The 27,076-nt window shown below is 49.9% G+C and overlaps 1 protein-coding gene across 1 annotated transcript in view; it reads right to left on the reverse strand.

Annotated features, from left to right (window-relative positions):
- LOC144936179 (lipopolysaccharide-responsive and beige-like anchor protein) overlaps positions 1 to 27,076 on the reverse strand; it is a 287,536-nt gene that overhangs the window by 148,640 nt on the left and 111,820 nt on the right. The window contains exons 34-36 of the mRNA XM_078863117.1: positions 22,117 to 22,181; positions 15,797 to 15,905; positions 5,861 to 6,027 (exon numbers count right to left, since the gene is read on the reverse strand). Coding sequence (XP_078719243.1) covers positions 5,861 to 6,027; positions 15,797 to 15,905; positions 22,117 to 22,181 — 341 coding nt within the window. The remainder of the gene's footprint in view (positions 1 to 5,860; positions 6,028 to 15,796; positions 15,906 to 22,116; positions 22,182 to 27,076) is intronic.

The following is a 27,076-nucleotide window of genomic DNA, read 5'->3' on the forward strand; positions in this document are numbered from 1 at the left end:
CAATTCCACGAGTCAGAGCAGGTAAATGCAAGGCCGCAACTTTATCTTCCTTTACCCACACACACACACACTCCGAGAGCTCTATGCACAGAACACACTGATCCAGTTAATAGAACCCAGCCCATTCTCCTGCTCAGTGATGAACGGAAAAAAAACTAAATTCGACAGATTTCATGCACAGCTAGTGTCCCACACTTAGCCACACAGCTAGAGGCTATATATTTTAAACGTGAGCAAAAAGGCTGATGCGTGTTTCGGTAGATTACATGCATCATAACTTTCCGGGAGGCTTTGCACGTTACAAACTGCATGTCAAAAGTTAAGGAAATTGAGCTGTCTCGGGTTTAACTTCCCCGCAGAAATGTAAAGCTGCTTAAATCGTGGTAGAAATATTGAAAAGTTATCTCCAAGAGGAAGGAGTACACACTATGATGGGTCGCTAAGCTCTTCCAAAGCTGTGCTAAGCCCCAGCAAAGCAACGCTATTACAGTAATCCTCAAGTGTACGGGCAAATACGCGGCGCGGCGATCCACGGCACAAAATGACAGCACCGTGATACATCTGTCAAACGAGAAAAATTAAATTAACCGCTGAGATGTAAGCAGTTATAATGTTCTTGCCATTGACAAAAGATCCCTCACGGAGATAATATTTTTCTGTTGCTCATAATGTGAGGCCGGGCGCCCAGGTCACAATGCAATAGAGCGGAGTTGTTTTTTTTTCCCCGCATCATAAAAATACACACCGCTGTATATAAACACGGCTGGCCTGTGTGATCCAAGAAAAATAAACAGGAAAACAAGAAAATCAATAAAGCAATGACGCCGGTTTAAATGTGTGCGCGCACCAAGTCATTTTGCGCCACGGCTCGGAAAGAAATGAGAACGCCCTCTTCGTCGCCGCCACCGCCATCGTCAGCAACGCTCCGCCACACCGCCCCCCCTCGCTCCCCTCTCGCCTGCCGCCCTCCTCCCCATCGCCCGCTCTCCCCGCAGCTCTCCCTCCGCCCACACGTAATTATGCCAGGAGAGATTGCTGCCATTCATCACGGGCTGCCGATGATGCTCGCCGCTCGTCAGCCCAGGCCCGCGGCCAACTGTACCGCGAATCGATACACGGCGGCGCACGCTACGCAGCGGAAAAGTAATTAAACTTTGGCGGGGGGGGGGGGAACATAGAAAGGGAGAATGCGAGAGAGAGAGAAGGAAGTTTTGTGATCAATATCGGGAGCCACGGCTGTTTACAGCTTCCGTGCGCTTGCCCGATCGTGCACCGCAGCCCTTTTTCTGCTCGTTATTACGGCGACAGATTCTGCCCCGTTTCAACAAGCGCGTCTCGACAGCTCATTAACGACGTCTGCCATTCCCCCTTCATCGGGTTGATGCCAGCGGAGAGAGTGCACGGCGGTCATACTGCATGACAAAGGTCTCCAGCAACGGATCCAACTCGTACCTGCGCAGGACCGCTGTGCAAGAGCAAACACTAGAATGTGTATACATGTGCTCCTTCGAATGGTTTTGACAATTATTTAGGGCCACTGAACGGTCAGAGTAGAGTGACATATTGAAATATTTTATAGCCACTGCACACCTGTGCCCAGTCAACCCTGGAGATGTAATCACCAAGCACAATGCCTGTTGTGAAATTTATTTTTAAGAACCCATGATGCCACTCCCAAGGGATAGCAATTGTGTGCTGGGAACAACGGACTGAACTTAAACATAACCTGGAACTATTAAGTTGCGCTCAACTTATCTTGTCGCAAGCTTTACAGGCTAAGAGGCCCTATAAAGCAGCGTTCTTCATTGCAAGGCCCTCAGGACACTGGCGGTCCCTGGTGGGCTTTAGTACGGCCCCTGGCGTGCGGCCCCCGACAATACACGAATGTGAAAATACCCCCATCATCGTGCTGTCCAACCTCAAAGGGTTTCAAATGTGTGGCGGCCTTCACACCGATGTCTAATCGGCGAAAGTTGCCACCCCCCCTCTGAAAATGAGTGACTAACACTGACATGACGGTTCCAGGAGCGGTCCCCCTTTGGCAAAGCTGCTGCAGGGCAACAAACGACGCTCATACAGAACTGCCTGATGGGATACCACCACTTGACCACCGTAAGGGCTTGAAGAACTGGATGCCAGATCAAGCCGGGAGTTTGGTGTACATCCTACGCCGAGACATCTATCTTAGAGCAAACTAAATAAAGAGGGAAAAAAACTAAATACATGAACTCCATATACTCCACGTAGAATTACAGAGAGATAGCAAAATCTGAGCAGCCAACCTTGCGCAATAGATGGACTTTTGGCTCGGAAGGACATATAAAATGCACATGCATTATTAAAAAGTGAGATTGAAAACATATATAAACATTGGGAAGTAAAAAAAAATGCTTTTGTTTGAATCATTGCAAAAATAAGTCAAAGCAAGTCCACAAACAAAAGCTAAAAACAAAAGAGGCCGTGCCTGACGTCACAAGTGCCACGCGAGGGTATCTGCCGTGAGGCCCACGATCTCGGTGAAGAGGAGGGCGCGCAACAAAAGAAGAATATATATAAAGAAAAAATAAAATTGACATCCAATTTCAGGGGTGATATATGAATGCAGAGTTAATATTGATAGTCGGGCTGTCCGGGTGCAGCGATCTGTCTAGCACGCCCGTTACAAAGCCGTTAGTTTTGATTCGGCCGCCCCGGATCGATACACGGCCATACTGTTTCAATTTGGGCCACATTGATTTTCACCCGACACCCCAACCTCCAGGCATCCGTCTTGCTCCGAGGAAAGGGCGCGATTCGATTTGCTGGAGAAAAATTGCACGGGCCCCTGCACCAGGTTATTAACCCTGCAGCCCGCGGGATCGCTCGCAGAACGCGCCTCGCACTCCTCTCCCCCGAAAAAGTTTAGCGGCAATTTCGGCGACAAAACACCCGAAACGTATTGGATTCACTGCTCCAGTGCTCGTGGGTTGGTTTTTTTTGTGTCCGTGGTCAAGAGGTGCGTGGGAGTGCCTGATAGCCGCGCCCCGGGGCAGCTCAAGCGGGCGGGGAAAAACAAGTTCAAGGCCGAGGAGCGCGCTAGAGCTTGGCAGGCAGACGCCGCGCGCCGGGAGGGCGAGGACGGCGTGCACGAGCGGGTTAAGCGCGGGGGGTGGGGGCGGTGGGGGGGGGGACGGTGACACCGGAGGGCCTCTCCAAGATGAATGTGGTCGTGCGACTCTGGGGCGACCGCCGGCAACCCCTGCTGCTTCGCGGGGGAGAGACGCGGCAAAAATGAAGCCTCGCGTCGGCACCAAATCATTCCATCTCCGCATCGACGGGTCCACCGTGCCGGCTCCCTCGCGTGGAACGAAATAAAAAAAAATCTGACTCTTAAGGCCATAATGCCATTTACCGTTTTATGTTTTCGTTCTTTAGGTTTGTTATTGTTTAGCTAGATCTATGGAATATTGACGCAGATATAAGTTGGTTTGACAAGATGCACTATTTCTGACACTACATTTTAAATAATGATTATTAAAAACACAAAGCCAAAATGTAAAACAGGTTTAAGCGCGGCCTGTCATAGAGCCATGTGTACATTAGCGATGCACAAGAAACCACTGTCCAGATGGTTGCATGTAACTTTTAAAATCATCCATCACAAGAATTTGGAATCACGTGTCGATGTTAATCCTGCAGAGAAATGGTGCTCACTATTATTTTGCATGAGGATTTAAATAACGAGACTGTTCTGTACAAGATTAAATTGCAAACGTGAAATATTATACATAGGCATGAAATGACTAAAATAAGCTGTAATGATAATTATACATGCATGATAGACAGCCATCATACAGTAACATTAGAGATTTTTTTTTAATAACACCAATTTCAACTTAAGTTTACAGATTACGTTTCACACCTCCTTACACCGATATACCCCGAGACAGCCCACATATCAACATCGTGCACGTACAGACAGAGATGGAAAACACAGACGATATTTCAACGCTTTGTTTGGTTCCTCCATATTGTTTTGTTTATAGAATTGCGGCAATGACTCCACGGTCGCGCGCAAGCACCCATTACTCAAACGGTGGGGCAACAGCGGGAAGAACCCATGAGCAACACAGAGGCCCCGGCATTGATCACGGGGCACGGCGAATGCCCACGTTCTACACAACAGATGTCACCCAGCGGTTGGGTTGTGTTCGCAAACCTCGGACGGCTGCGACCACAGAATCGCGGGGGAATTCAAAGGGTTTCTCCCCCCCGCCCTCCCCCAAAATATCTGGTCCACGGAAAGATAAAAAAAACCTCAAAAGCACTCGGGTTAAGGGAAGCACGATGTGTGTCAACTTTAACCAAGATTCATTGCTGTCATTGTGCTCAGGCACTATGCACGAGATTCATCTTAACTATGCTCGAGGGACTCGAGTGAACAAAAACCCTCCGCATATTTAACAAACATTGAATATCTGATTTTAAGCGTTTTCTCGCGATCGAACGACGGTCTGCATTTGCAGTCGACCGCGCGCGTTCCGAGTCTGAAGAAGGGTGGCGCTGCGGGAGGTCATCGGCGTTAAAATATTTCGTGCGGCGCGCGCACGTGCAGTCCACCGATGGGGCCGATCGCTAATTTCCAAACACGGAAAGGGAAGCGTCGAATTAGTGCCGAACTGATGGACGATCAAAAAAAAACCCCACACACAGCCTGGTAATCGCAGAAGCCCCCACACGCTCTCCGTTCCACGTGGCCGCTCCAGGCGCGACTCCCTCCGCCTGGCAAAAAATATCGACGATGTGGCAATCAGCTCCGTTTACAGCGGCTTAAATACCCGCAAGGCCGCGACGGGCCGGCCCACAGAGGACGGCCGTAATAAGGCTGGCTCGTTTTTTTTCTCCTTCCCTTTCCTAGGAGGGCGACGGCATCAGTCAATACCGCCCCCAGGCAGAGGGGCGAGCCAACGGCACGACGGAACTTGACGAGGCTGCGCCTGCCGCGCAAACGTCGCGGCGGGCAAGGAGAAGGCATCGCGCCACTGAGAGATGCGCGAGCGTGGCACGTCCCCTCGACTGAATTCTGCGAGGGAACATCCATCTGAAGCCATCTGAATGTGGCAAGGGGACCGTTTAATGAACCTTGGAGCGTTGTCCCGTTGTATTTTTCTTTGCCACCGGCTACCCAGAGATGCTTGCCCGTAGAGCAGCGTGCGCTGAATTGCACCGAGAGCATGCGTTTGTTTTGTTATAATGCTTTCCAACGAAGGCTGAGGTGCGCACACACACGAGTTCAGCCTGCCCATTGTTCCATCACGTGGGGGCACCATAATTCTCACAGAGATGATCCGAGATGAACGAATGCGTAGAAGACAGTTGTGTTGCTATTAGCGACCTGTCCTATTGAAACGGGTTAAATTGATCCAAGGGTTGCCCAAACCCTGGAGACTTAAATTTTTTTGCAAATAAGTGAATGAATTTTGCTCTGACAGCCACCTGTTGGCTTCCACACTGCTTATTAAACACTTCCTAAGATAATCGCATTTTGGGAAGTGTTCGTGCGTATGCACCTCATTGATGATGCTTCAGCAAAAGCAACACGTTAAACCAAATGCCACACTTTTCCAGCTGCTAAAAAATTGCACAACTACTGATTTCTGTCTCTAGTCAAGTTGTGGAAGGAACGACACCGATAGCTATACGTGTGCTGTATGGTCGTCCTCCGATGTGTTTTCTGGTTGTACCGCGTGATGTGCTGGCACATCACGGTACACAATCTCGCGGTACACGAACTCAAACATGGTACACGATCTCAAAGCGCGTCAGATTTGGCAGTTGCCAATCGTGCGGATGGGACGGGGGGGGGGGGTCGGGCGCATACCTCTGCAAGACGTGGCCCCACGCCCCGTGCCGCTTGCTCAAGATGTCCACGATGCGGTGGTGGAGGCGTGTGGCCATCACGCCGTCCCTGCGTCGAGCCGCGCCGATCATGTGGTGGCACAGCTTCTCCTCCTCGCGGCGGTCGGCCGAGTACTGCGCACAGTGCGACTGCGGAGGCAAAGCGCGAGAGTCAAATGTGAACTTCCCACTTGGGGTTTCCGGCGGAGCGCCGAGCAGCGCTGTCGTGCCGGGTCCGAGTCGTAACCACATGCCGTTGGAATCCAGTTCCCGAAGAAGCCCCTCGTGACGTGGAGGGGAACGTCGGACATCGTGCCCGACGACCCGCGACATCACTTTCAAGACGCGGAGACAGAAGTCAAAGACGGTCACCGCAACAGGAAGCGGAAGCACACGAGCGGCGGCAGACATTGCTACAAAGGTGATGAACAATTCAACCAGCATCCGCCCGATCTCGTCAGTTCTTAGAAGAAGATGTCCTCCATGGCCCGTAATGAAACTCGGGTTGCCAGATTCAGTGTGCCATCGCAGCACCCCCCCCCCCCCCCAGCAATGTGAGACTCATTCGTACGAGAGAATTACCAAGAAATCATGGCACTGATGCTCGAAGAAAGGGCTTCGTTTTCTAAAGGCCATACCACCCTGAATGGGCTCGATCCCGTCAGATCTCGGTAGCCGAGCAGTGTTGAGACGGATGTTAATACTTGGATGGGAGACTGCCTCATGAATACCGTGTGTTACAGGCTTGGGCTGCGACGTTGGGCAAGGAGGCAGAAGGAAAGCAACTGAGGCGTGAATCTTTATTTCTGTATGGAGCATTATTTGCATTATCCCCTCGCGTGTCAGGTTCATCTCCAGGTTCTGTTTTCCACCCACAAGCCAATCACTTATAAACGGAAGTGGCCCAGTACTCAATTGGAGGAGGACCCTCTTGAAAAATAGTCTTAAGACTCCGCAACAGTTTCTTAGGTGAATAAATCGCATGGTTACGATTGTTATTATGAAACCAACACCAGGACGAAGGAACGTAGTAGGGGTATTGTCATAGATCAGGCCTCGTTAAAAGACTCCTAAAGGCTAAAATAAGCACAGCTTAATCCCTTCAGCAATAATAGGCTTAACCTCACACTCCCAAAACAAACACTGGTACAGAAACAGTTTTGCTCACAGCCTTGATAGTACTGCAGCCTGTTGACCAACAACTGCGTTCATGCACTGTGCTATTCACCTGGCGGGCTGAGTTCGATTCCCAGACATGGGCTAAATTCGCTGGACAGTAATATCCGAACCAGTCCTAGACTGTCTCGCACTTCATAAAACCGCAGTGACCAGTGTGGTGAAGTATGGTGAATCAAGCCTCACGACCGACACAGCACGAGGAGGGGCCTTCATCCAGAAACGAATTGACAAATGAGCTGTATATTATTTAACGGGGGCACCTGTTAAAAATACAATTAAGATAAATTTAGGCAAATTACAACTTAGTTACGATGGCTGTCAATGACGGTCTGAATGAAGGGGAAAACTTCTAAAGCCCATTAGTACGTAAATATATTACAAATACTACACCAAAGGGGTAGACCAGTATCTTAATTTTCTGTAATTGGGGCATCAAGCACAGACACACACAAAGTGCGCGTGCACACGCGCGCAGTCATTGTTCACAAGGGAGCCGTGGGGAGAAAACTGTGGAACGTGGCAAAGCAAGCGGGCACGGGGAGCGTCATTCGACCGTCGCTTCGTAACAGAGACAACTTGCTTGTATGCTCTTCAAAGCCTGCCAAGAAATACAACAAAACATCCGCCTCCCCCGTCATATTCCACCGGTGTTGACAAGAACACTCCGTTTCTCATTTAAATATCATTCCTGTCCAGAACCAAACACGAACCTCCCCCCCCGCCCCAATCCCCCCCCACCCAACCACCCCGAACATGTTAATGTGTACGGCTTTATTTATTTCAAAGTCATGTTCAAACACGTCACATTTCCTGGCTCTTGGCAGCAATTAGGAGCAAAGGTAAAGCGGACGGGCGGCCACAGCCCACGTCCCCACCCTCCACGTCCGCCCGCCCGCACGCCTCGGACAAGTGCCTCTAATGATGGGCCCTCGTTAAACCGGATTAGCGTCGCCTTGTTTGCGTGGTCCTCGCCAGCACGACTGGGCTGCAACTGGCCGGAGGTCGCAGGGGGTGAACGGCAGGGAGGAGATTCAACCCCCAGCGCTACGTTGGTGGAACGTGGTTTACAGGGCATGTCCAGAGCGTGACCAGATTGGGAAGGAGCTGGTGCTGTGCAAGCCTGTGATCTCGCCCCCTGACTTATCAATGTTGTCATAATTGTCATCGCCATCACCATCATTTGTCATCATCGTCATATATCAAGGTTGGTGAGTCAACGTGAAAAAGCTAAAGTATAATTCACCATAATTACCCGGTCGGTGGTTCAGGATAATGTATACGAATGATCACATGGAATACCATCATCATCATCATTGCCATAAATGTCGGTGTGTCAAGCTAAAGCATAATAATGAACAATCGTTTACAGTCCTTAGTCAATTCACTGCTGGACAAAAGCCTTCCCGTGCTGTGTCTATCTTGAGCATTGTGTGAACATACTTCTCCACGGCGGTCACTACGGGTTGCTGAAGAGCGAGTGCGGGCCCCAGGACCGGGTCGGATAGCACTCCCCACTCGTGTCAATCCACCTCACACGGCGGTATTCACAGGGAAGTGCATAAACCACTTTGCCACCATTCCCTCCATCGGTTAAAGCATTCAACTCATCAAGTAAATTGTCATCATCGGGGCTCGTGGATCATGCAATGGTCTCTGCATCAGTGGCATCAACGATGCCAAATACGGATCGGCGTTAATTCAAGCGACGGACAGTCTGGTGGAAGTGAATTGGTCAAAATAAGCTACAATTCAGCTGCTATTATAAAGCGGGGTTCAATGACTCTTTAACTGATTTTTTTTTACAATGACAGGGAAACACGTTTCCCTCAGCCTCAAGTCTGCAATTTCGCCCGCCTCGTGCGGGAATGGGAGAGGGCATTGAAAAAAGCACGGAGAGGGACGGAGACAGAGAAAGAAGACAAACCCTGTAATCCAATTACAGCCTTATCTGGATGCCTGAGGTGGTAAAGGGTTCTTAAGAGAGACCACAGGCTTATCTGCCGCACCATGAAATTCAATTGCCCGGTAATTAGCGAGCGAGGCAGCCAGCCCCCTCGGCAGGAGGCAGGCTAATTATCCAGCCTTCCTTGATGTAGCAAGCGGCCGTGCAGAGAGGCGACTGCGGGAGAGGGAGCACTGAAAACCAAGAAAGCCTCTCAGCGAGAGCCACCATGGCTGCCGTGCTAGATGCATCCTCAGAGCACAGGTTTGCTACATTCTTTATAATAATGTGGTGCCCCTTTTGTCAGTCTGATATGGGGGGGGGGGGGAAGGTCTCCTCCACGCGTAGTGTCAGACTTTGCGACCAAGCCCCACCCCACCGGTCGGTGAGGACGACTGAAGAGAAGCACCCGCCCAAGGGCCCGTTCAGATATCACTCGTGCCACTGGTATTAGCCGTGGCCGGGAAGCCACCGGGTTTATAGCGCAGCGTGCTGGCCACCGTCCAAACACTCTCAAATATCAGCAGTGAATGAAATGTGCCTAAGTTTGTGTTGTCATCCATTTAAATTACCGTGGACGCCAAGGTACACGCATCCTTATCATTGTTGGATTTATGACAAAATGAGAACCTATTGAATGACTAAGAGGCATGGGTCACAACAAAACACCCAACAAAGTTCCAAAGCAATATCGTATAGGTTTCAGTCAAGGTATTATTACGCTATCTCTTATGCTGGTGTCGCACGTAACAACAACAACAACAGCAGCAGCGAGCGCCACTTACCATGGGCATGGCAACTGGTTGTCAATATGACACGCAGACGATCTCGCATCCCGATTAAAACCACCGCAGTGCCTGCGACGGCGAGCGCCTTCGTGCGCAAACGTGCCACGCACCCGTGGACGCAGCCCGAAACATAAAAGCCGCATCATATGTTTTGCACACCATTTAAATAGCCAGCCTGCCTCGTTACCCACTTTATGGCATATTAAATTGTAACACACTCGGTTGGGTTAGTAACCAGAGATGATGGTTTCCAGACCTAATCCTGATGTTCCATAAGTGTCCATCACAACTATAAAACGCTAACTGCCCCCGAATATGGCTCCGTGTGTTTTTTTTTAATGTACGCGTTTCTCCGCGGCTGTGTTTCCAATTAAGAAGGCGCGGTGGCGGGCAGTCTCCGCTAACGAGGCACAGCTGTGCGATTGCTTATGTCGCCAACGCCGCCAGCGCCGCCAGCGCCGCCGCCACTACCAGCGCCACACCGCTAGCCCCCCTTTCCCCACCGCCGCGACCAGCGCCGCCGTTATCTCCCACGTTCAGTGCCGCGGGATGCTCCACGTTTCGCCGCGAGCATCGGTTCGTCTAAATGTCCTCCGGCTCGCGATAACGCAGCGGCCGAGATGTTTTTTCTTCCCCCCCCCCCCACCTCTGTATCGTTTGAAGCCATCTTGCCGAGAATCAGAATTCTATTAGAGGATAGGAATCGGTCTATAATTGAATTTCCCTGCGTTATCTCAATGCCTGTCCGGTCCTGGGCTCCAATAACTTACTTGGAGATCACGAGGGAGGCACGGGACAAAGATAACTCAATTTTTCACAGTCAGCATATGTCACTCCCCCATACGCTAACCTGATAAAATATATAATTTCGCCCGGCCGTCTTTCACAACGAGGCCTGCACCCTTGGCCGGGAGTGACCGTAAATACAGCACTATCGGCCAAGCGGACACGCGCCATACATCCACTCCGCGGCCCCGCAGTTCAAAGGCGCCGCAAAAAGGAAACAAAAGCCTCTGATCGCGCAGAATTTACGGTTGCTAGCTTCGGCCGCACGAATGCCGAGGAATTATGTAGTCATTGTAAAGTCAAAGCACCCGCCACCCCGCCCCCCCCCCCCCAAAGCTCGAACAGGAATCTTGTCGAACCGACTGATAATCTTGAGTCGTTAGATGAAAATTCCACGTTCCTATGCCGAGAAATGGGCCTGCGTACGGGACAACCTACAGTGAAGTCCCAGCAAAAAAGTGGCAGTCTCACCTTGATCTTGGCCGGAACTAAATGGCTACATAAACGTAGGCGACACAGAGCTATACCCTACACGTTAGGGGTCGGATTCAATAAATTGTCTCGATTCAGTGTCATGATTCGATTAAGGAATTCTTTTTTTTTTTACACTGTGTTGAATGGAAGCACCTCTAGCGGCTGCAGGGGTGACACGAACCAAATACATTGGAGAAAAGGGGGGAGGGGGGGGTGGCAGGACCGGCACAGACTTCACTCGACACCGACGTCAACCGTCGCAAGGAAATTAAACCCGGGTTGCCAGCACAGCACGTCAACCACTGCGCCACTGCTCCACCCGCCATTGCACACGGACAACTAACCCACGAAAATTTAAAACAGCACATTTCGTTGTGGTTCCCTGGAGGGTGTTTCCTGAAGAATACAGAATCCCCGGGAGGTTTCGGATCACCAGGATGATTCTACGGGAGTATGCAAACCCCCGGTGGCTACAGAGCCCGGCACCACACAGGCAGGTAATTGAGTTATTGTGGACCGACGATGTGTTTACGGCGGAGGCTCTACCGGCTATGCGCACTGGCCGGCCACAGTGCGCGACTGCGCGCGAGTGCACGCGTGTCACGGTGAAGCAGACGGTCGCGGCGAGCCGAGCCCCGGCGTAAGGGATGGAATGGGCTCGCTCACCCGGTCCTATTTACACCCTCTTTGTAGACCCGGTGCCTGGGTACCCATGTGCCCACGGGGGCTCCGGTGCAGATGTACCACCCGCACACTCGATAGCTACGGCACACTGCTCGCAAGAGAGCAAGCAGCCCGGTGCACCACCAAACTATGTCCGTTACACACGTCCATCATCAACGTCATCATTAGCCGCGATCAGCTCACTGTTGGATGAGGGCCTCCACAAGTAAAAGACGGGTTAATGTTAATTTATTTCCTGTGGCTTCCATTGCGTATGAATAGCTACATATTAACCGGGAGAAGATGTCTTTATTGCATTTAAATTGCAGGCACGACATCAGCTGTTATGAAGAGTAAGTGGCCTTGGGGAGGAGACATCGTGGCTTGAGGGGAAGAAGGCCGATGGACAAAAATGAGGATGGAATGTGCCATGCACGACGGGGCGACCGCCGCAGAGTGATGAGATGCGTTCACGTGGTGCAGGATTGAGAAAGATTGTGGCATCGCAGGCCCAAGCTGGTAAATAATTTCATCGTGATACTATTTAAATTCTGGACAAGGCTGCTTTCAAAGAGAAAAAAAAAAGTGCAGAAGAGTCTCTAGTTTATCTAAAAAAAGCCTCTTTATTACGAATAAAAATGTGGTAGTTTTAGTAATATTTCGAGAGCCCTTTGTCTATCCACTGCTGGAGGAAGCGCACTTGGACAGGACCCATCGCGAGGAGGGATGATGGCCGAGAGTGGAGGCGAACGATGGAGCGGCAAGCCAAAAAATCGAACACGCCCGAGAGGACGTCCACCGCGGAGACAGAGCGATGACATCAGCCGATGGGCCAGAGCTAGACAGATTGTTGGAATGAGAGACCACGTGAGAGATGGCAACAGCTTGCAGTGGACGACTTCATCCAACCACAGACAGATGATGATTACGATGATCTTTGTTGAACTTCACAGCTGCTGCTCCTCCTTCGACTGGTCGAGAGACAGCGAGTGCCAGCGACAGTGCGGGGAAAGGTGGCCTCCCTCCCGGCGAGGACGGGCGCTCGCACCACCGCGCACACCTCCTCCGTCGCCAGGGCAGCGCGGACAGATCATTATGCATCCTTCTTAATTTGCATTCGCCACTTCCTCGCGAGAGGTACACACGACATCGGTTTCTGATTAAACGCGGCCCGCAGATTCATCTTCAAATGATCGCCTCTGCCCACGCCGTTCATCATCGCCCAGGGGCCTCCGCATCCGTCACGCACCCCCACCCTGTCCGATTCCGGTGGCTCCGGCATTGCCAGCACAACAAGTCGCTCTCATTTTGTCGCCATTATTTTATTCATTTGTATAAAATATATTTATTGTAACCTTCCCCCAGTTCTATCGTGCTGTCGGCATCACGGTAGTAGACGAAGCATCCGCATGGATCTTTCGCAGAGACGTGCCACCCGTCACGTTCTGGAACGGTCTGCGGAAGCGGCTCGCACAGAAGCTCATCTGAGATCGCCCTCATCGGGTGACCCTCTGGTCCACACAACAGGAGAAGGCGGCACACATTTCCCACCCGCTCTGCGCACGAGAGTAATTTGATCGCCATTATTACAGCGGCAGCGACGGCTTCAGCGAAAGCGTATCGCGCGTTCCCCCCCCTCCCCTCCCCCCAGCAGCGATGAATTGCTGCGCAAGATTGCCCTGTCTACTTCGCCCGTCGTGCGAAAGACGACGCTCATTATTATTGCGCGGATAAAGAAAATTATGGATTAGCACGGCGGCGCAAAATGCAGCGAAGATTAAGCGTTTCCACGCTAAACATGACAGAGTTTAATCAATGTAAAAGCATAATCTTGGAGCACTCGATGGAACGTTTTTAGGAATCGTAATTATAGATAAGAGTAAATTGATCATTAAACGCAGCGCTTTGTGGCTATATAGCTTTGCTTGTCAACCAAACCCTGGAGAACGTATACCGAGCGCCGCAACCATTACCCCCAAGCTGCAGGGCGCACGGGAGCAAAAAATGTCTACAGCTTCTCTTGACTGTGCAACCAAATGACGCTTACGCTTGCGGCCATTCATTATTGATAATCTTCTTTTAATTCTCCTTATAGATTATGGCAGGTTTGTCATACGTCCAGATTTACGTTCGTGAAGCTTGTGATAACTGCGGGGGGTAGGGCGACTTAATACTGTCGAGTTCGCCGGGCAGCGGGCGTGGAATGCAGTTGTTTCGTGAGACGATCCATTGTTTGGGTCGGGCGGCCGCAGTCGCCGCACTGTGGGTCGTCATCTTTAATCTTCCACTTGTGGAGGAGGCACCCGTGGTTGCGAGCGGTTGCTGTTGTGTATATTGTACGTATGCTGAACTTCTTTCGCATCTCAGGAAGCCAACCGTGCTAATCGGAGGTTCTCAAGTGGTTGACGGAGCAACCACGTTTTGACTTGGCAGAGCAAAGTCGTGCGGAGCAGTGGTGGGGGCCCTCGACGGGGTCGTTATTCGGAACCTTGGCACAACTCCACGGTGTCCGTCGGCGGTCTTCAGTTGACCCTGCTTCATCCAGGGTCAAGCAGGGTGGGAGATGGTAGCCTTCACACAGTCCACCCGTGAAGCGTCTCATCGCACGACAAATACCATCACTTCGCCTTGTTAGAAGGCGTTTGTTGTTTACAACATCGGAGCGCTTCTAGGTTTGTAGGCCCGTAGCATGTCGACGGTTCAATTCAAATATTTGAAGGGTGTGAATTATGATCTCAACATAATAAGTAACAGACGCAGAGAAAATGGGTTCCCGCGATCACGGGGAGATGGTGCCGCTACTCCGCGACGATGATTCATACCGAATCCGACGCCGGTCTCTGGGTGCACAGCGAGCTTTTTAAGATGGGAAAAAAAGCAATTATCGCAGCAATTTTCTAAATACATTCCTGAAGCAAGTACATTTAATTCGCCCTCCAGGTGTGTTTTATTCACTTATCATGAATAAATTAAACAAGAGTCTACTGGAACTGCAGTTCACTTGGCGACAAACTAGGTAAACAGTGCAGCACAGACATTTCTTGCTCACGCCATTGCAGGCCAAAGAGCCTCCCCACTCGGGGAATCTCCCGGAGGGTATTTTGGCCGAATCTTTCACGGTTGATGCAGAATACACAAATATGCACATCGTATGATTGACATGTCACCTACGTGCTGAAAAGGCAGTGCTATTTTATCTACCCATTACATTGGTCTGTGCTCAGAAACTCTCGTATGGGTGCGTCCACTGGAAAGTGCGTTTGTGCATGCGAGTGAACCTAATCACCATTGGAACCTCATTGGAACCTCATTTGCCAGTAAAAAATATGATAATTGTTTTTACGCTTCTATCTGGCAACAAAACTGACACCGTTTTTACAAGGAGTCATGTTTGCATAGACCACAATGCAAACAAAAAACATAACTCTGATAATATATGCACTGTCCTTGAAGTTGATTAGTCCACACCCGAGACAGCTTTCCTTAGAGCCTAGTCTCACATGGGTTGGACCAGATGACGCCAAAAGGCGCACAACTCAAAGACAATGCACCATCAGAGTATGAGAGCTCGGGGTAAAAGCATTTACACCATTGGAACCTCATTTGCCAGTAAAAAATATGATAATTGTTTTTTTACCCTTCTATCTGGCAACAAAACTGACACCGTTTTTTACAAGGAGTCATGTTTGTGAACCTAATCAGTCGCGAGCGCGTCTCGTCCGTGGGGGTTCGCTTGCACGTCCGCATTTCATCGCAAGGGCTATCGTTCACGAGCGCAAATTCGTCCGTCTCTGCCAGCGAACTTCAACCCCGCCCTGCGGCGGGGAGGGAAGCTTTGTGACGCGCGCCCCGCCCGGCAAAGCGGAGGCAGCCCGTTTCATAAAACGTGAGACTAATTGCGTTAACCCCTTCCGCTGGCGATGCCATTACAAATACGGGAGGCAAATTCAGGGCGCTCGTGTTTCAGTCGGCCGCTGCGTAGATGAGCATCTTTGGGAAGAGGATGAGGAGGGAGAGGAGGGAGAGGAGGGAGAGGAGGGAGAGGAGGGAGAGGAGGGAGGGGAGGAGGGCGGTCGTTGGGCCTCACCTCGAACTCGGCGTGTTTGTTGATCTCGTCGGCGCGCTGCCTCTCCAGGATGAAGTCGGCCTCGCTGCCCACACGCACCAGGTGCTCCTTCATCGCGTGGCACAGGATCCTGGCGAGAAAGAACCACGTGGCTTCACGATTACCGTCGTCGCCGCCTTCGGAAGGGCTGAACGGCACCGTGTCGTTGGCCTTCCCCCGCGCCTCCGATTAGCGCGGTTGACTACGTACGGTGCGAAGGAAGTTCAACGTACATACAAGGCAGTGTCAGCAGTTGTCACGTGTTTGCAGCAGCGGATGGATGGATGAATGTCCCGCAATCCTCCTCAATCTTTCTCTTCATCTCGTTCAGATGCGCACTGTTGTGTACGATCTGGTATTTGCCCTCTCGAGCAAATCTATTGTTCTACGACTTGCAGATGGCGGTGACGTGGGGTCACTTTGCTGTTAGTTATCTCCATAAAATGTGTTTTCCTGCTGTCCAGGTCAGGTCACGCCCCCTCAACAAGCAAATTATAATTTTTAAAAGGGGATTTTTTTGTGGTGACATGTGGTCTATTCATCATCCTTGTCCTACTTTTGGCTCTCGATTTATAACCAGAATTGCTGACGAACAAAACAATTGAAATTAATATCCGTGCTCATTAAACCAAAGTTGACTTAGCACCAGCCTGAGATAGAACCAACTGAGTGCCACATTGTGTTCCTCCTGCCTCACCGCAGTCACGACCCTACACAATCTGCGCCACCTGGTCCTGACCTTCGGCGCCACGACTGGGCCCTGCCTCACGAACTGACCAAGGCCTCTCTGTGTGCGGCGAAGCCTGCGCCGGTGGGGAGCTAACGCGACGACCCCAATGGTAGCCGTGGGCTTTGGCCCGCGTTACCCCCAAGGCGTCAGAACATCGTGTCGCCTCCCACATCATCTGGAGGGGTCAAGGCAATGCCAGCGCCAACCCCCACCCCCACCCCAAGCCCAGCCTGTAACCGTATAACCATCGCGTGGCAGCAGGCCGGGCCCGTAAGACGACACCTCGCCCCGGCGACGTTTTCAACAGCGGGCAGGGTCAGGGTGCACCGAGGGGTCAAGGCTCCGGCCGACCGGTGAACCGACGCTCGTGGACGGTCGGCACCGCGGCCGTGCCCACGGCATTCGGAAAAGCTCACGCACGCACCTCTCCCTGTGCACCTGTGCGGTGCAGTAAACGTGCAACGCTAATCCGGGTCAAGAGGTCACCGTGGCCAAAGATCGCCAATGTCGCCACACCCGGCCGCCCAACGCTTCCTTCCTCCTGCTGGATCGTGCGACTGTTGCGGCACGGTCGACAGCTGACCTCTAAGGTCTGCTCTTTAATAATTAGTGTCCCACCATCTGGCTTGCGGTCTTCCCCTTGATTGCTGACCCCTGCATTGTCACTTCAATGCCTGTCCCTCCTCCATGCCGCACACGTGTGTACTAATTACAACATGTGTCTTAATTACGACAGATGTTTATTCACTATAACATATGAATATTGATTATAACATTTGCAGTAATTGTACAGTACGAGTACTAGATTTATTTTCGCCTGTGTATTAATTATAACATAAGTGACTTAACTGTAACTTAGCTGTACGAATCGTAATGTGTGCGTCTGCGTGCAAATGCAGGTCCACACATCTGTAATATATTTACTGTCCTCATCAAATGGGTTGAGCGGTGGCGCAGCGGTGAGCGCACAGCGCTCTGAACTTGGCGACCCGGGTTAATTCCTGGCCCCATCGAGCGTGAGGGGCGAGTGAATTCTGAAATGATCCCGGGCTCCTCTTTTCACCAACCCGCAGCGACCAGTGTGATGAAGTATAGTTAAACAAGCCTTCATTACTGGCACACCATGGGGAGGCCTTCATTCAGCAGTCGATTGACAATCGACTGTAAACACATATCAATGTTATGATATTGTTATCGGGCCTAAATGAGTTTTGTGTACGTGTGATTTATGGGCAAATAAATAAAAGCCAAGTAATATTGTAAACAAAATATTTGCAGAAAAAACTCTGACTGAACATTTCGGGCTGCCAAGGCTTATTTGTGCATCCTTCTGCCTTCTGCCTGTACCTCCAATTAGCACGGTGGCTACGTATGGTGCGCAAGAAGTTCAACGTACATACATAATGAGTTCATATAGTAGAGGAGCATTCGCATGGGTGACCACACAAATGCATTGCCCGGACAAGGTATTAAAGGTGACCACCCTGCTGCTGCTGCTCTATATAAGAACGGGAGACACAGGAGAGCCTCACCATTCTGGCGAATTGCCCGATGATGCTGGATGCAATTACCAGCGAAACGTCGTGCTACTCAAATTGTAAATGTTGTGGTTTCACGCTTCAACACACCGGTGGGCTAAAGCAGTGAACTATTTGTCTTTTGTCAACGTGACACTTTTTTACTGATTGGCCGTGTCGGGTGGTGGAGGGTTACGACACATTTATAAATAACGCGATCTAAACCCAAAAACGTTGATTATGAATAATATTGGTCGCGAAAGCCTACGTGTTAAACTGACCACCACTTTGTCAGGAAGATGGAAAGAGCTGCTCGTTGTGGGTGACAAAATGTTTGTGGTTCGAGCTGGGGTTGTACCAGGACAAGGCCATTCTGATCATATAATCTTCACGAACATACAAAATTATAATGATACCACAAACAGATTAGGGAATACAAATAATGTGCACGCGTAGATTACGTAACGCTTCCCAATATGCGTTTGGCTTCGGAAGTATTTAATTAGCAGTACAGAAGTCGAAGAGTGGCTCTAAGGGCAAAATGCTTTTGCATACAGCCCCTAGCGCTTTTGGTTTGTCTCCAGCTTTTGAACAATCATTTGATTCATGTGGATTCATAATCCAAAAAAAAAAACCTTGCAGATTCAAATTGCAAAGGTTTACATACTTCAGAAGGACTCTGAAATATTGCCTGCCTGTCATATCCTGCCTGAGGCTCCAGGTGTTCCCTAAATAGAGAACCTATGAAGATTTGTGACAAACGAGAAGGCGTATAAACGAGGGCCGTACGTCACATTTAGCAGCAAAACATCCACCCGAGCCCAAATGCTCCCATGAGCTTTAATTTCGCCGCTCAAACTTGCTTCTGAGAGCAACACTGCATCAAGTCCTGCATCGTACGTGAAGGCGTTAACAACAAAACACATACCAACAGCAACAAAGGAGAAAAAAAATCAAACACAGATCCAAAGGGGCAAATGCATTAGTTACTACCCTTGGGTTTAATGACGACTAAATGGCATAACTACGGCAAGCTCTTAAATGGGATTTAGGTGTTTAGGTGTTTAAAGTTCTCCGCGGGAATCAATGCCGGTGACAAAATAAAAGACGCGGCGTGCAATAATGGCGCGGCACTATCGGAAACGACGGCCGTTGGTGAGCGGGGTTCAAAGCATGAGGCCAATCAAGGCTGATCCCTAACGACTTTGGGTGGGGAAATATTTTAATGCGCCGTACGCAACACTACCCATCCGGGATCGGTTTTCCGTAAGTAATATTGATTGGCCTCAGCCCGTGCATGCAAGAATCGACCTGTAAGTGCCCCCTTTTCCTGCCCCTCCGGCCCTTAACCCCATACCGCCCATCCCGCACCCCCTCCACCCGGACAAACTCTGCCTTCCATCACCTCATCCTCTCGCCTCCATCCCCCCCCCCCCGCGCGCTGCCACCTCCTCCTCTCACTGCCGGCACTCTTTATTTTGCCTGCTGCCTTGGTCCAGGCCGGCACAGGAAGGTCAGTGTGGAAATCAGCAGTGATTTCTGAAACGAGGGTCCGGTGCGTATTTGAGCGAGGTTTCTCTACGGGGACTCTCCTGGGCATTTAAAAAAAAAGAGGAGGAAATAAATCAAAATGAGAGCAACACGTTACGAAAATATTTGTACGGTATGTTTTTTTTCTCTCTCGTCAAATTGCGCGACTGGCGGACGGGTGGGTTGGGGGTTTTGTGAAGATAATCTCCTTCTTGAGTAACAATTAAGGTTGCACACTTGGGATTCTAACCGAAACTGGTTTGTGTAGAGATTAGGTCATCGGGCACATTACGGTGGGTTTTTTGTTTTCTTTAAAAGTACAGCCACATGGTGAGCTGGGCATAACTTTGTAGGTCTAAGATGTCTCATAGGAAACTGTGCAAGTACGATCACGGTAAAGTTTAAATTGCAAGAAAGACAATCACTTTTACAGTACAAGTGAGCAATGCACCTTGTTCGCGAAGCTTTTGGACTTCATAAAAATTATCCAACCGAGGTCTAGTCGCAAAGAAAAAACAAAATAAGCAAAGTCTGTCTTCACACTTTAGAGAATTCTAGTCCCTTGGCCAATGTGCCTTCTGGACCGGTGTGCAGAAGCAGGATGTGTTTAAGTAGACAAACTCTGGACTGGTTCCAACCTTCTGGGTCTCATCAGCAAAGTCAACCTCTGACAACTTTGATGTGATGCTGTCACATGGTATAGGTTGGAGCCATCCATTTAAGCTATCATGGAAGGAAAAAAAACACTGGACGGACGGCCATAAGAGTTCTGATACTTGCATCGTCTTTGTGCGGTTCGCCTTTTGGTGTTCTCTGGTCTGACACTGGTGAGACTAGGCCATTAAGAAAGCTGCCTCTAGCGTAGGCCAATCAGTTTCAAGAACAATGATGATATTATATTATCAAAGCATGTTTGTTTGCATGTTTTGCCACAAGTATGTGCGGTTAATGCAGACTTGATGCCTTGCCAAAAGTATCCATTTTGGTGTTTGAACATCTTAACACCTGTTTTGTTGCCAGAAAGGGGGCAAAACCTATTCTTATTTTTCATTATTTTGAGACTGTCAAAGAGGTCCCATAGATGGACCAACTCATTATGTGCTGTTGCAGAGAATTGTGGGCAACAGCAAATACAATTAAAAGACAAAAGACTGATGAAGCCTTCAATCCAGAGCGCCACACATTAGATTGGCTCTGGAAGACGCCAGCAGGCCTACTCGAGGAGTCCCAACAATAGCCATGCTCAGCAGAATGGAGTCGGGTTTGGCACATTCGTTCGCTTGCAAAATTGCCTGATGATAGCAAAATAAAGTTAGGCTTTAAAAAAATAAAATCTTCATTGCATCTTGAAATTCTTTCACACCGCAAGTCGCCAACCATGCTAATCGGAGGTGCGATTATTTAACTCGATGTAAGTGAAAATATGAGGCCCGTGGCTCATGGAAACTGGACGTAAGAACTGATCGGTAGGTAGATGGGTTCTTGGGTGCACCAGGATTAGTTCAGAAATCACTCACCTGTGATGTTAGCCAGGAGCTGGGAAACGTCACTCAGGTGGCTGGTTTAAAAGCTATGTGTTGCAGACCACTATGCTAATGCTCCACCCAACGGAGGCATGGCAGCGTATGAAAGATTCATTTTTACGTGTAATCTATAGGACAATGCAATTCAAAAACACGTGCATAACGTCACAATGAATATTCAAATAAATTGTTGAACACTGACCTGCTCATCATTCTAAAAGCCCTTCTGATTGACGAAGATGTTTGCCATTCTGCTTATAACTCGAGAACAAGTGTAGGATGAGGATGATCAATATTTGAAAAAGCTGCCAAAAAGACTCCTTTCATGAAGGCAACTATCACCAATAAATCCCCTTTGAATGGACGTGTTTCTCTTTGAGCGGAGGTTACCTAACCTTGAGGGCGAGCAAATTATTTCATGGAGAGAACTAACAGCTTAGCGACCACCACCTCACTGCCATCCGCAAGTCACAAAGAAACAAATAGAGCAAACACCACATGGAAAATGGGCAAAGTGAGAGTGGGAAATGCATGCCATTCATAATCCATCCATTGCGGTGCACAGATGACAACTGCGGATCAGGCTGAGGGAAGGAGAAGGCTGTCCAAATCCAGCTGTTTCTTAAGCGTAATGCGGAGACAAATTCGTCCAATCGATTGGGCACAACAGATTGAGCAAGTGTGATCTCCCGGGTGAGTCCACACATCCGAGTATGTTTCCTCTCTAGCTTTCACGACGCACTCCGACTGCGGGCATCTTCACTTCCGCTCCAGAACATGCCCCGCAGCCGTAGTGCGTGGTGAAAGCTTTGCACGAAGAACACCTTCGACAACAAGAGGCCAAATCAGCGAGACCACAGCCGAATAACGAGTGCTGCAGGGCGCGTAATCCTACGCGCGCAATCGCCAGCGAGCGAGCCAACGAGCACTCGTCAAACGGCAGAAGCAAAAACTCGATTGTAAAAGCAGTGTTCCCCGGGCGCCACCGCGATGACCACTCACCGGCCCTCATTGACCAGCTCGATGAAGGCCAACCCCGCGTGCTTCTGGATGGAGTTCTGCCATTCCTGCGAGAACACGGAGACACGGGCAGACGAGCGTGTTACGGAGGGGTGGGGGAGGTGGGGGGGGGGGGTCGAGCGAGGCAGCAGGAAACCCGGCGAGATGCGCTTAACGACCTTCGGCAAATCAGGGCACGCCGGACGTTAATTGCGCGCCGGATCAATGCAATCAGGTGGCTTAATGCACTTTGAAAAAAGCCGACGTGGACTGAACGCGGCCGTGCCGCCACGGCGCATCGGCGGGAGTGACGAGACGTAGAACCGAGAGCCGAGGAGAGGTTCAACAACTTGCCGTCGTGATTTGATCGAAAAAATTCAGAATTTTTAAGGCCTCATTTTTTTTTACACCCTCTCATTTGTATTGTTTTTTCTTTGTTCCGTATCATTTGTGCAGTTTTGCTCACTCCGTTTTACCATTAATGCGTACGTGAGCATGTAATTTCATAGAGCTTGCATATATCGCAAGTGATCGATTCTCACTTGTACGATTCAATGTGTGTAATGGGTGCATAAGATTCAATTATAATTGTTGATCTGCGTGTCGACCCGAGTGGCAGCACAGCTCTGCCGGGCCCGGTCAATGATGCCGTTTCCATTGATTGACCTTTTCAGTCTAACGTAAAATGTATTCTTAACCAAAATACGGGTAGGAATAACATATATTCTTAAAAACACAGATCTAAATGTACTATACGGTGGGCAGCTGAGGACTCTGTAGCAAATGCATTGTTGGACTGTACTTCTACGCTGCCGCGTCTATGCTCCCCGCCTTTACAAACTCACATAAATGAAAAAACACTCGCATCGTCGATAACACAGCGGCCTTAAAATAAATCAAACATATATACAAAAGGCGATGTTGTGGGCAATGGTCCTTCTTCATAGCACACAAGGCTATTGAGGTCGTGCCAAAATCAATCCGATGATCCGCATGGCGTGTGGGGAGCCGCTCATTCAGCAGCGGATTGACACAACGTCTGTTGCATGCAAGCATTCGCTCGCGTGACCGAGTTGTTATTGTTCCTCTTCAATCTGACACCTGCGCACTCGGCAGCAGTGGCATCCAGCCAACCTTGAGTGCGCCCTCAAGCGGGTGAGACTGAGAACCATGAGGTTAACCGTGGGCAGGATTGACCGTGCCCCCCCCCCGCCCCCCTTGGCACACACCGAGGCTCACCCTTGTTCGACGAGCCGCAAGTCTCAAGCACGATGGGCTACTCTCTGCGGTAGGGTCATAGGATTTCCCCGCAGCGCGTTATCTGCGATGCCCAGGCATTGAGCCACGGACCTGGGGGTCACGACTTCTGACCCCAAAACTGCCGGGCCACCAGGTATTCCACCCGCAATATTTCACCCGCCGCTAATTAAAAACTGAACGGATTGCCAGAGCACAATGGCAATAAAAACAGCGGAGGTGTGTGTGTAAATTGGAGAGCAGTGGCGTAGTAGCTCGGACACCGTGCTGTGAAGCTGGCCACCTCGGCATGGTTAGCATCAGTTGCGATTATCTGATCTCGTCTTGGGCCTACTCTAGATCGACTTAGGCTTAAACGGGTATCTGGTGTGGCGTGTAAACATCAGCACTCGGGTGATGAAGGTGGCCAGCCATCACGTGATGCAGGCAACATCACCCCCTTCGTGCACAGCATCGGCCTTAAGCTACACGGCGAAATCTGTCTTCACTATGACAGATACAAATGCACCAAGTGAGCAGAGTTTGTTTGAAATTCCGGCATACAGGAAGGGGTGCTTTCAATAAGCGGGTGGCATATCCTCACTAGCCAGTGAGCGCCTATCGATTGCAACGGCGTTATTGTTCGGATCAAAATGGACGCTCCTATTCCAGACCTAGACCCATCGACATGGCTCACATCATGACGGGTAATAACGCAAAGTGGTAAATGGGAGACACGTTAATTTTTTTAAACCGCACTTTTCTCTGGTCACGGGACATAACGCAGCGTGGCGACACTCCTGCTTCGTGAGAAAAGTGCTCTTTCAGGTCCATCGATCCCCACTTTTACTGCGGAACAAAAAAGCAAGTGACAGTTGCTTCCCATCAGCAGCTTTCATCTCCGTCAAGTCACCTTCTGAATGTAGAAGTTCTTATGCTCCGTACTTAGCCAACTGTGCTAATTGGAAGTGCAGGGGGATGACAACCAACGAAACACGAAAAGTAGTTCTAAAGAAATGACTTTTCAATCAAGATTTATGAGTACATAGCTCAAGCGGCTTCCTAATATTGGAAGGAAGAGCGTTCCAGACGGCCACAGAAGAGCAGCTGAAAGCGCGTGACGCGGTGACCATCTTTGTTCAATGGCTAGCCAAAAGACGCTGTGAGGACGACCGAAATTCACATGCTGATGGTTTATGCGCCAGGGTCAAACCCCACAGCTCGGGGCCTGGATACAAGTTAATCTGGCCTTAAAGCCAGGACTGTGTGTTGGGCCCAATCCCATGTCCCTTTGGAGATGTGGATCTCAGGAAAATATACATGTTCTCCTCCACAAGTCAAGTCCCTGACTCATCGTATGCAGGTATGTATGTATGTATGTTGAACTTCTTTACCATACATAGCCAACCGTGCTAATCGGAGGTGCGGGATAATCGGAAATATGTCACCTATAGTGTCGCTGAAGCATCCATGTGGGCCCACGGACAACCTCCAACCTACACAGGCCAGGACTCGCAAGGAAGTCAATCCAACCATGGGCTTTGTCAAGGTCGTGGGGGAACTAATCATCCCCGTATGACGATTCAATGGCCTGTTGCAATTCAGGGGGTCACGATTCAGTTCAACATGTACGAACGAAAAAGAAACGTTGATTCGTTGGAGAAGCAAGTCAAGAATAGTCATTAATCGACGAGTCGCTGCATAGATTCCACCGCTACCTCAGAGTAACAACTACAAGACCGGTGAGAGCTTGCTGGCATAATGATAACTGTGCCGAAACCGAAGGGAGACAAACGCGGCGGCGAGGCAAGACGGAGCAGTGAGCTCATGCGCACGGAAGGCACGGCGTGATTTAAACAAGAACAGGATTGTTAAACTCCCAGACAAAGGCGTAACTTCTAAATATAACGCACGTGTGCGCGCCTGGGACCGAGCGGCGTGCACTGTACACGACACCTAAGGCGGACAAACACTCGCTCGTTGTGGCAGTACATTTTCAAGGAAACTTTGGAAGTTTGGCCATCACCAATATCAGGTTATTCTTTTGGATGACACCCCCCCCCCCCCACCAACATATTTCACCACACATCGTGTGCTTGTTTTATGCATCTGTAAAAATAATAAACCACGCTACATCTTTGCCCAGTGCTTTATCGGTGTGAAAGTTTCAACGCGGGTCTCCATTGAGAAAGAGGCTCCGGCCCTCAATGGGCTCATGATGATTGCAGCCCTCTTGTCAGTCCACTGCTGAATAAGGAGTTGTTTGACCATACTTCACCGCGCTAGAGTTAGTACGGTGTCTGATGAAGAGGGGCCCAGGAGAGGTTCAGTTATATCCCTTGCCACTGACGCTAGCCGTGACCAGGAATCGAAGTTGGGTAGCTGGGTTTGTAATCCATTGCGCCACCGCTCCCAAGTTATAAATAACGGCCTTCTGCTACTGCTCCTATGGCTGCACTATCACTATACTGTAAAGGTATTTACTGACACACACACAGTCAACAAAAGAGAACAGAGTTTATGAGCTTTACTTTTGATTTACCAAAGTCACTGTGAAGTGTATAATAACATCAATACAGAATAGGATTAGGCGTTAACATGTTTGCTTAAGTGAGATTTATCATTCTGGATGATTGCCTTGATCGCGAGTTCAAATAAAAAGAAAGGAATCAACACTTTCATCGTTAACGCTGCCTTATAATAGAAACAGATTTAATCGGCTGACATTGGCCCCTCCCTTCAGAGCGGAGAGCCTGTGCCAATGTCACAACGTGGTGATGCATTATTAATTTTAATGTCCGTTTACACACCACTGCCAACGCAGACGCTTAGGTCTTGTTTTGTTTAATTTTGACCGCTAGTAGATTCTTAGCGCTTGGCAGGCGAGTGTCAAGCTCAACTGCAGGCCTGTGTCGCACTCACAAGGGGGGGGGGGGGTGGGGGGAGAGCCAGATTTAGAGGCCGAGGGCTGGAAGTGAGAGTGGGGAGGGAGGCATGGGGGGGGGGAAATAATGGTTTAGTGTCGAGACCAGTGATGAGAAATGAGAACAGGGGGTCAAACTCCACGTCGGCTGGACAGACGTGACGTTTACGACGCGGAGTTGCGGGCACGGTGGGGAGCGCGCCCGTCGCGGAGTGAACTTCCCCCGTGATTTACGGCTCATTCTGTGTCATTAGGGTTAACGAGCAGCCTCGCTCTCCAGCGGCAAGACGAGGAGGAGGAGGCGACTCCCATTCCCTTAACAGATTTCTGAGTCGGACTCATCCCACGCCCGTCCAGCCACTCATGATGGGCCCCCTCCTAATCACCGCGTGCCGCACGCACACAAGGACACAATACCGCGTGCCGCACGCACACAAGGACACAATACCGCGTGCCGCACGCACACAATGATACAATACCGCGTGCCGCACGCACACAAGGACACAATACCGCGTGGAGCTTTTTTTCCACTATTCACAGCCCTTTGTCAATCCACTGCTATATGGAGGCCTTACCCATGCCCCGGTGTCAGGCATGGAGAATTGTATGACCATGTTTTCTATATTTGACGTTTTCGTGACTGCAAGGATCCATACTCTTTGGTTTTTTCGGTAAAGTCACGTAGGTTAAAAGAAAACAAATAAATTAAATGACGATTTAATTTATTTGTTTTCTTTTAACCACGATTTAATTTATTTGTTTTCTTTTAACCTACGTGACTTTACTGAAAAAAAAAAGAGTATG

This window comes from Lampetra fluviatilis, chromosome 15 (assembly GCF_964198595.1).
Source record: "Lampetra fluviatilis chromosome 15, kcLamFluv1.1, whole genome shotgun sequence".
In the NCBI taxonomy this organism is placed as follows: Eukaryota; Metazoa; Chordata; class Hyperoartia; order Petromyzontiformes; family Petromyzontidae; genus Lampetra; species Lampetra fluviatilis.